General features: G+C 54.5%; 1 protein-coding gene across 1 annotated transcript; it reads left to right on the plus strand.

The window, feature by feature from the left end:
- Positions 1-382: 382 nt before the first annotated feature.
- On the plus strand, positions 383-3,897 carry FOXE1 (forkhead box E1). The gene has a single exon (XM_007968639.3). The coding sequence runs from the start codon at positions 1,070-1,072 to the stop codon at positions 2,186-2,188; it is 1,119 nt and encodes a 372-aa protein (XP_007966830.2). The 5' UTR covers positions 383-1,069; the 3' UTR covers positions 2,189-3,897.
- The last annotated feature ends 5,866 nt before the right edge of the window (positions 3,898-9,763 follow it).

The following is a 9,763-nucleotide window of genomic DNA, read 5'->3' on the forward strand; positions in this document are numbered from 1 at the left end:
ATCCCACGAAAACCAAGCGCAATTCTCACCCTCTCAGGACAAAAAAGTGAGATGTGCCCGTCCTTTCACCGCGAATACCAGCCCTTGGCAGAGACCTGAAAAATCTGAAAATTCCGAGTTCGGGCGCCGAGGTCTCCCGAGCCGGTTCCTGAACTCTCCGGGCCTCAGTCTCCCGATCGGGGCGCGGAGGGGACCGACCCGGGGGATCTCCAAGCGCCCTCCCCGCCCTGACGTTGTGGGGCTCCTACCGCGCCACCACAGCTGCTCCTACCTGGGGAGGTGCGCCCGAGCCCCGGGGGGCGGGCAGTCGGGGGGCGGGCAGGGAACCGGTGCCGCCCCATGCTTCCTGGCGCCTTTAAGGAGGAGAAGCCGGCGGAGGGAGGAGCCGGTCCCGGTGTGTGCAGGAGAGCTCCTCGCCAGCGGTCCGCAGGGCTGGAGACCCACGCCGTGGAGCGGACCAGCCTCAGGTAGCCCCGCCTGGGCCCGCGCCCAGACCTCGCTGCCCCCGCCTAGCCTCTCTGCCCGTAGCGCAGACCGCCGCCTTGGCCTAGCGGGTAGGGCATGGGCGGCCCCCGCCAGATCGCCCGGCGCCTGGACTGACTGACCTGGCTCTGGCCTTCGAGCCCGAAGCCTCTTCTGCGCGCACAACGTAGGCAGTAATCCTGAAACCAGCCGGCACCACAGACCAGCTGCAGCCACCCCAACCCAGGGATCACTTCCGGACCCGTCGACCGCCCGGCACCAGCGCGCACGGTACCCTTCAGCCGGCGACCAGAGTCCAGTCCCAGTCGCGAGGCCACCGCCGCTGCCCGCCTCGAGCTGCACCACGCGGGCTGAGCCGTCGGCGAGCGGGTCACTCTCGAGCTTCTGTCTGCACAGCGCCAGCCCCAGACGACGGACGCCGAGCCTCCAGCGCGCGCCAGCCTGGGCCGTCTCTCGGGGCCAGCCTGTGAGGATCCCCCGAGCTCTCCGCAGAGGGGCCAAGCGTCCTTTCCCGGGACCCTAGGCCCGCCCCCGCCCCCCGACAGCTGCAGGGATCCAGAGCCCGGGAGTGCGGGACGGCCGCGCCATGACGGCCGAGAGCGGGCCTCCGCCGCCGCAGCCGGAGGTGCTGGCTGCCGTGAAGGAAGAGCGCGGCCAGACAGCGGCAGGGGCCGGGGTCCCAGGGGAGGCCGCGGGCCGCGGGGCGGGCGGGCGGCGCCGCAAGCGCCCCCTGCAGCGCGGGAAGCCGCCCTACAGCTACATCGCGCTCATAGCCATGGCCATCGCGCACGCGCCCGAGCGCCGCCTCACGCTGGGCGGCATCTACAAGTTCATCACCGAGCGCTTCCCCTTCTATCGCGACAACCCCAAAAAGTGGCAGAACAGCATCCGCCACAACCTCACGCTCAACGACTGCTTTCTCAAGATCCCGCGCGAGGCCGGTCGCCCGGGTAAGGGCAACTACTGGGCGCTCGACCCCAACGCGGAGGACATGTTCGAGAGCGGCAGCTTCCTGCGCCGCCGCAAGCGCTTCAAGCGCTCGGACCTCTCCACCTACCCGGCCTACATGCACGACGCGGCGGCCGCCGCAGCAGCAGCCGCCGCCGCCGCTGCCGCCGCCATCTTCCCGGGCGCGGTGCCCGCCGCGCGCCCGCCCTACCCGGGCGCCGTCTATGCAGGCTACGCGCCGCCGTCGCTGGCCGCGCCGCCTCCAGTCTACTACCCCGCGGCGTCGCCCGGCCCTTGCCGCGTCTTCGGCCTGGTTCCTGAGCGGCCGCTCAGTCCAGAGCTGGGGCCCGCACCGTCAGGGTCCGGCGGCTCTTGCGCCTTCGCCTCCGCCGGCGCCCCTGCTACCGCCGCCGGCTACCAGCCCGCCGGCTGCACCGGAGCCCGGCCGGCCAACCCCTCGGCCTATGCGGCTGCCTACGCGGGCCCCGACGGCGCGTACCCGCAGGGCGCCGGCAGTACCATCTTTGCCGCTGCTGGCCGCCTGGCGGGACCCGCTTCGTCCCCCGCGGGCGGCAGCAGTGGCGGCGTGGAGACCGCGGTGGACTTCTACGGGCGCACGTCGCCCGGCCAGTTCGGAGCGCTGGCGCCGTGCTACAACCCTGGAGGGCAGCTCGGAGGGGCCAGTACAGGCGCCTACCATGCTCGCCATGCTGCCGCCTATGCCGGTGGCATAGATCGGTTCGTGTCTGCCATGTGAGCCGAGTGTAGGGACGAAAACTCAAGACACGTCGGCTGTTCACACGTTCCCCGCAACCTGAGAACAGGAATGGAGAGAGGACTCAATTGGGACCCACGTGGAAAAGACTGAGCAGGCCACAGAGGCTCGGGTCTCCCCGCGCACAGCGTAGGCACCCGGTGTACTCTGTAAATGGAAGGAGGTGGGGCGAGGCAGCCAGAGCCCTTGGACTGGCACAGGGACCCTCGATGGAGCGAAGCCCCCAAAGGGGATGCTTTCTGGCATTCTATCAGAGAGGGTCCTTGGCGGTAACCAGAGGGCAGCGTAGTGTCAACACCTGAGACCAGGATCCAAATTGTGGGGAATCAGTTTCTGCCTGCCATGTGCTGCCGGAAACTCGGGCCTTTTTACGCGGTTCAGCCTCTAGTGCTTTTAACTGCTTTACTACAATAAAAGGCTCCGGCAGCCAGCGCCTTTCTTCTTAAAGCGAGGACAAATTTGCAAAAGAAGTAGCCTTTTCTTCTTCTTTTTTAAATGGGAGAAATCTCTGCTCTGGTTGACCTGGGCTAGTTTTCCCTGTCTCTGAGAACTTGAGACCTAGCTCCGAGTTGAACTGTGTCTCAGCGCTCCAGTCCCATCACCTGAACCTTCAGTCTCCCCCATCTGTTACACGAGAGGGCTACGGACTCTACCCACCGCTCCCGGGTTGTCATTCAGGGCCCCATCATCTTGGATGCTGCCCTGTGTATTTGGCAGCAATGGTGGACCATCCAGGGCCTCTGAGTAGCCACCCAAAGCTTACCCGCTGTTCTAGGGAATAGAAAAGAGCTCATGGCCAAGCATCTAACCTAAAGTCCCAGGATTGGCTCCAGGCAGCAATTATATCATAACTTATTGAACTTTTGAGCAGGTTGTGCTGGCAATTTCATAGCTGTTACTGCCCAGTCATAAATCTGGTTTTCCATTATAAGGCAGCTAGAAATGCATTCGTTCATTTGTCCACTGTTTCTTGTCATCACGCAGCCCTGGACCCAATGGGTGAACTAAAGTTTAAGGAGATGAGAGGACTCAGGGAGCCCACTGGTGACACCTTTCAGTAGCTGGGGAGGGCTGTTCCATCCTCAACACCCCCTGCTACACCTCAGCAGCCTCCCCATGCAAAAAGAAAAAAGTTGGGGCAGTCAGTAAAGCGAGCTTTAGAAAGAAACTGGAATTTTAACTTCATTTTGTATCTTGTTTAAGTAGCAGGCTCACTAAAATCAGAGAAAGTCCAATAACTCTCCCCCTTTCCCTTGAGAAATCTTTAAGTTTCGATTCTGGAGCAAAAATTTTCAGCATTAAATATTTCAGAGGCTCCATTCACAGCTTTCAGATAAACTGGAGTGTTCAGATGGATTGTTTTAATAAAAATGTTTGAGCAAGTGAGTTCTGGCAAGAGAAACTCAGCCTCTTTCTGTATAAACTTAATAAGGAAGGGTCGGGGTGTGAAAAAGAAGATTGTATGAAAAAATTGGTAATTTTTATCTTTTATTTTTGGGACTGCACTATCCTGTTCATGAAGACGTGTGAACTTGGTTCAGTCCAAATGGGGATTTGTATAAATCAGTGATCTCCATTAGAAATATGGTGCAAGCCACATATGTAATTTTAAATTTTCTAGTAGCCACATTAATAAAGCAAAAAGAAACGGGTGAGGTTAATTTGAATGATATCTTAACCCAACATAGCAAAAAATTATGATTTCAACATATAATCAACATAAAAATTGATAAAAATTGAGATGTTTTACTGTCTTTTCACATGAAGGCTTTACAATTTGGAGTGTGTTTTACACTTACAGTTTCTCTAAATTTGGACTAGTCACCTGCTAGGTGTTCAGTAGCAACACTGTATTGCACAATGAGGGTCTAGGTGCTGGCCCTTCCTGGCTTTGGTGGTGGTACCTGGAAGCACTTGAGTGCTGACCCTGCCACCTGTGGGCCCAAATTCCAGACCCAGCCTTGTGACCTTGGAAGAGTGCAGGTATTGGGCGGCCTTCCTCTTCCTATGAACCTTTGCAGGTATGGAGTTCAAGGGTTCTCCACTATGCAGCTAGACAAGCTGGCTGTCCCAGGCGCAGAGGTCAGAATGACTTGCCTGATTGGGAAGCATGGGGAAGTAAGAGTCCTCCACCCAAGAGTTTTGTTCTGGGCTGTAGAAGAGCCCAGGCGAGGGACTGGGGCTGAAGAAGGCTGGTTTTTGCACCTAGTTAGTTAGTGCTACAGTTGAGCCTTTCTCTGTTTCCTAATTAGCAAGTCCTGTGCTTTGACAGCACCATTAATCTTAAGCCAGTCCCGTCTCCTCTCGGGTCTTCATTTGTGAAATGGGAATTTGTGACTGCTACCTCAGATAATTTTCCTGAAGTTAAACCAGAGGAGAGGTGAAAAGCGCTTTGTAAACTGTAAAGCGCAGGGCATAGCAGGGTCGAAAGACTTGAAATAAGCGCTGTCTTCTAACAGAGCCTTCTGCAGTGTCGCGATAAAGCCCGGGGAAGGAGAAAGACAGGGTGGGAAAGAGCGGGCGTTTTCATCCCCCATTCTACTTGTCAACTTGGGGGACAGGTAAGATTGTGCCAAAGGCGAGGGTCAGCACCTGGAGAGAGAGGACGCTGCGGGGAGGGACCTCTTGTGTGTGCTTCAGGAACCCCAAGGGACACGGAGACGCGCGAGGGTTGGGATCAAGGCATTGAAGACAGAGCGACAGCCCTTCTCGGCCTCTCGCCTAGACACCTAGAGCTCGCGCACTGCCCAGGCAGGCTGGGAATGGGCGCAGCGCAGAGGAGCGAGTACCTTGGAGACAGTGCTCCCCGCCAGGGGCCTCATCCACAGCGGGGTCGCGGGCGGCCCCCTTAACCCGCGTGACTGTGGGATCCTGAGAACATTCCGCTGTATGTCTTGAAACCTTCTAACCCTAGGAATTTGCAAACCCCTCCCAGTCCCTCATCTAGGGGCTCAGAGACTGGAGGTGCCTTTCTTTTTTATTTTTTTCTTCTTCATTTTATGAACACAGAAAAATCGTTTGTCCCTCTCCGGGCCCTGCACCAGCCAGCGTCGTGTGCAGGCGCCCCCGGGCCGTGGATAATTAGACGCGTTCTTCCCTAATTGCCCAAGGCTCGTTAGAATTCTCCCTAGAGCTGTATCACGTATTTTCTTTCAAATTAACTTTGCTTGCAATTAAGCTTAGGGAACCAGCAACAAAAGCAGACTTGGCCCGAGGTCGTTCACTGCGAAAATGGATTAGAGAACCTTCTTCCCCAATTGAAGGGGAGAGATTCCTGCGGCCAGCGCTCTGGGGGAAGTGCCCCGACCGCAGAGGCCACCACAGGGGAGCAGGAAGCTGCTCACGGGAGTCGGCGTTCGCGGCAGCGGTGGCTTTCCTCATCTGGACGATGTGGGCTCCGAGAAGAGTCAGGATAACGTCCTCGAAATGACTTCTGTATGGTTTGAGCCCAACTACACACCCATGACTTGGAGCTGCCCTGTGGAGTTACAGTTTACCAAACACATTCATGAACATAATCTCATTTACTAAGAACTTTGTGAGAATTTTCTTTTACTAAAATGTTTTCTTATTACAAAATCAGTACGTGTTCATTGTTTTAAAAGAAATAACAGGTAAGAAAAATAAAGAGGGAGGGAAATAACAGCAAAAAAAAAAAATTAAAAAAAAAACCGGTGGGGTTGGGGACCCAAAGGAACCCATAGTTGGCCCAGAGAATGCGCAGTAACGCTTAAGTATATATCTTTTTTTGTTGTTGTTTGTTTTTTGTTTTATGTGTGTGTGTGGTTTTTTTTTTTTTTTTTTTTTTTTTTGAGACGGAGTCTCGCTCTGTCGCCCAGGCTGGAGTGCAGTGGCCGGATCTCAGCTCACTGCAAGCTCCGCCTCCCGGGTTTACCCCATTCTCCTGCCTCAGCCTCCCGAGTAGCTGGGACTACAGGCGCCCGCGACCTCGCCCGGCTAGTTTTTTGTATTTTTTAGTAGAGACGGGGTTTCACCGGGTTAGCCAGGATGGTCTCGATCTCCTGACCTTGTGATCCACCCGTCTCAGCCTCCCAAAGTGCTGGGATTACAGGCTTGAGCCACCGCGCCCAGCCTTAAGTATATATCTTTTCTGGAGTTTGTTTTTGCTTTTGTCTTTTCCCCTGTACAGGAGGCCTGAGTCTTCACTTTGTCACTAAATTGCTGTGAGGTCTTGAACAAGTTCCTTCTGGGACGTGGTGGGCCTGTTTCCCCATCTATAAAATTGGGTGCAGGTCCCCTTTTACCCTTTCACATTTTCTAACGCCTCTTCCTTTGGTCACTTGAATGCAAGATGCACTTCTGCAAGGGCCAGGAGCAAGGCTTGGGGGCAAAGGGAGGCAAGGCCTCCCTGTTGGTTTACACAAGAGATGGAGGTCAGTTGCAAGGACATTCCCTGGGAGCTTGCTAGAAATGCTGGTTCTCTGGCCTCACCCCAGACCTCCTAGACCAGAACCTACCTTTCTATAAGACCCTTAGACGATTCCTATGCCCTGGGTAAAGAGGAAGAACTTTGAAAAATATGTGTTATTGAGCTTAGAGATGCCAGAATAACCAAGAAGCCTCCTGTTTCTGGCCTGGAACCCCAGCTAGCGCTCCAGCGCTATCTTATGGCTCTGACTGCAGAGAGCAGAGAGGGCAGGGTGGCAAGGGGACAGAGCTGGAGTGGAGTGCTTCATCTCCTCCTTTGGGTACTTTCTGAGTCTTGGAATCCTAGCCCTTAGACTGCACCTCATCTCCTGTTTCCAGCTATATGGGTGACTGTGACAATGACATCCAACAAGAGCATATCTGAAAACATCTTGAAAGCTGGGGTGACAGAGCCAGGGCAGGAAGCTAGGTCCTGACTCCAGGCTAAGGCACTGTAGGGACCTTGGGTTCGATCTCTATACCCTCCCTAAGCAGCAGTCAATTGCCTGAGTATAGAACAAACTTTGCCTCTGACCCCTCAGCTCCAGTCCCAAGTCTGAGGTAGTTGAGGGTTTAGGAGAAAAATTAAACTTTCTGTTCAGGACACAATGGCCAACTGGAAGGGGTGCCTGTCTCCAAGTCAGTCTGGGTTGAGGGCCTAAGGTCCTCAGTGCCCTAAAGAACCCTCCCCTGCCTTGAACACATATGAGCTTGGCTTTCTGTGTGTGCTCAGCCTATTCCTGAGGGTAGACATGACAAGATAACTAGGGGGAAATGTCCCTGATGAGAAGCAGTTCAGACAGGGGCATGTACCATGAAGGATGGGGCAGAGGCCCAGATTGGGAAAGCATGTTCCCAGGATCACATGGCACCACACGGGGAGAACCAGGACTCTCATCTCATTGCTAGTATAAGTTCCCAATAGGAATAAATAGGAATACTGTGTGTGTGGAGCCTCCATAGAGCCAAAGAAGTGGCTTGTGACTTGCCCAAGATATGACAGCTATAAGTGTCCAAGCTGAACTAGAACCTATGCCTCCCCCAATGGAGAACGCATTTGATTATCATCTTAATGAAGATAATATGGAAGTAAAAGTAATCCGGTGAGGATGTGAAGGTAAGGGCTAAGGAATGGGGATGGACTGCAGCGTGAAGGATGGACTTCCCTGTTAAATAAATAGCTTAGAACTACCTAGAGAGAAAGTAGTGTATTTAGTGCTTCTCAGGTCAAACTAAGCAGCGAACAAAATTTTAAATGGGATGGACAGGCAGGGTGGGGGCGAGATGGAAGGCCCTTAATGAGTTCTGCTCTCCTGCCGCTGCCCTGTCTCCAACATCTCCTCTCCCTGGCTGAGGCCAAAGCCAGCCTTTGCAGAGCCCCTGGCATGGTCCTCAATGCGTGGCCTCAAAAAAGGAATGCTGTCTGCTCCCTGTGGAGTTCCTGATCCCCTCTGCCAGCCCCACACTCCCTCTTCTGAGAGCGGAAGCTCAGATTTCCAGCTCAGCCCCGAAGGGTTAACCAGGAAGCAGCTAGTCAGAGAGGCCCAGGGAATAGCTGTCAGCCCCTCCCAGGGTGAGGAAGAGATTGGGAAGCCAGAATCCGGGTGGATCTCAGCCATGGGGCACAGCACCAGTTTATCTCACTATCTGAGAACCTGGAGCAGCTTCTCAAGTGGGGGTGGTCAGGGCAGAGTCCCAGCCATGGTTTCTCAGGCATGGAGGTGCTCTGCAACCAGGCAATAAATTGAGAGCCACCACCTCCCAGAACTCAACTCCTGCCTCTGCTCATGGCCCCAGCAGCCAGCCAGGGCCTCCAAAGAGTACTCCTGCCTCTATTCTGTCCCTGCTGCCAGCTTACCTCCCTGAAGCTGAGCTCCAGTCCTGTGGAGAAGGCTCCCTGCTGTCTGCAATAGAACGCTTCAGTGCCTCACCTGGCACTTGGGACCCTCGGTGATCCTTATGTCAAACTTCTTGCCAGCCACCTCTCCCATCGCTGCCTTCCCACATCCCTAGGCTGCAGCCAACACACCACTTGCTGTTCCCTGTCACTCCCATGTGTTCCTGTCATCATGAATTTTCCCTGACCATTCCCTCTCCAGGAACCACCTAACTCCTTGTCACGCCTCCACAGCCACCAGCCCTGTGGGACCCTGTCATCTCTCCTGGATCACAGTGCCAGCTCCCTAACAGGACCCCTGCTTCTTCCCCTGCTCCCTTGGCAGTTTCCCCTACAGCAGCCAATGTGTGACCCAGCTCAAAAGCCAACTAGACCGTGTCACTCTCTCACGGAGGCCCAGACCTTGGGACCAGGGAGTGCAATTAGGAACATGGCATTTCCATGAGCAGTCCTGTGAAGGGTTTCTCACACTATGAAAAAAACTACATTTAATATGAGTGTTTTCAAAATTTTCCACTCCCACATCATAACACATTCTTTTATCCCAACTTTTTGTCAAAACCTCCCACAACTATTCAACCTTGTGTGAAGTGGGGTCTACCCTCATTTTCCCTGCACAAGTGCTCATAAAGAAAGAATGGTGTTCTCTCCTGGGAACTGTGGTCAGGGCTTTTGATGGCATGGACCAGATGAACCATGCTGAGAACAACTGTCCAGTGGGCAACTCCAGACAGGCATGAAACAATCCACCCTCTTTCTGGCATATAAATATCGGCTTATTTTGTTATCTGGGAAGTGTGCTAGACACTGTTAGTTGTCTACCCACCCATCTTCTTCACTTCTTTGCTCACAAGACCCTGGTTTTGTTCAGGTTTCAGTTGGTTGTGTCTTATCCCTTGGCGGTGAATCCTGACTTGCATAAGGTAAGTGCGGTCACTATCCATCACTCTTGTCAGAGATTGATTTGGAAACAGGTACAGGATACTTTCTGGGCCAGTGAGATGTTCAGGGAAGTCTGCTGTGGACTTCTGGAACACATTTATTTGGTCTTAACAAAACATAGGGGAAGAGAAACAGCCCTTTTCTACCTCTGGATATTGAGTGTGACAACCTGGAAGTGTGGCAGCCATGTGGGACCTGGAGGCACCAGCCTAAGAGAACATAGCAGTCTGTTGAGGATGAGGATGGCAGGGCAGAGATGTGGGGAGGGCCTGGGGACCTGAAGACATCGC

Source organism: Chlorocebus sabaeus, chromosome 12, assembly GCF_047675955.1.
Source record: "Chlorocebus sabaeus isolate Y175 chromosome 12, mChlSab1.0.hap1, whole genome shotgun sequence".
NCBI lineage: Eukaryota > Metazoa > Chordata > Mammalia > Primates > Cercopithecidae > Chlorocebus > Chlorocebus sabaeus.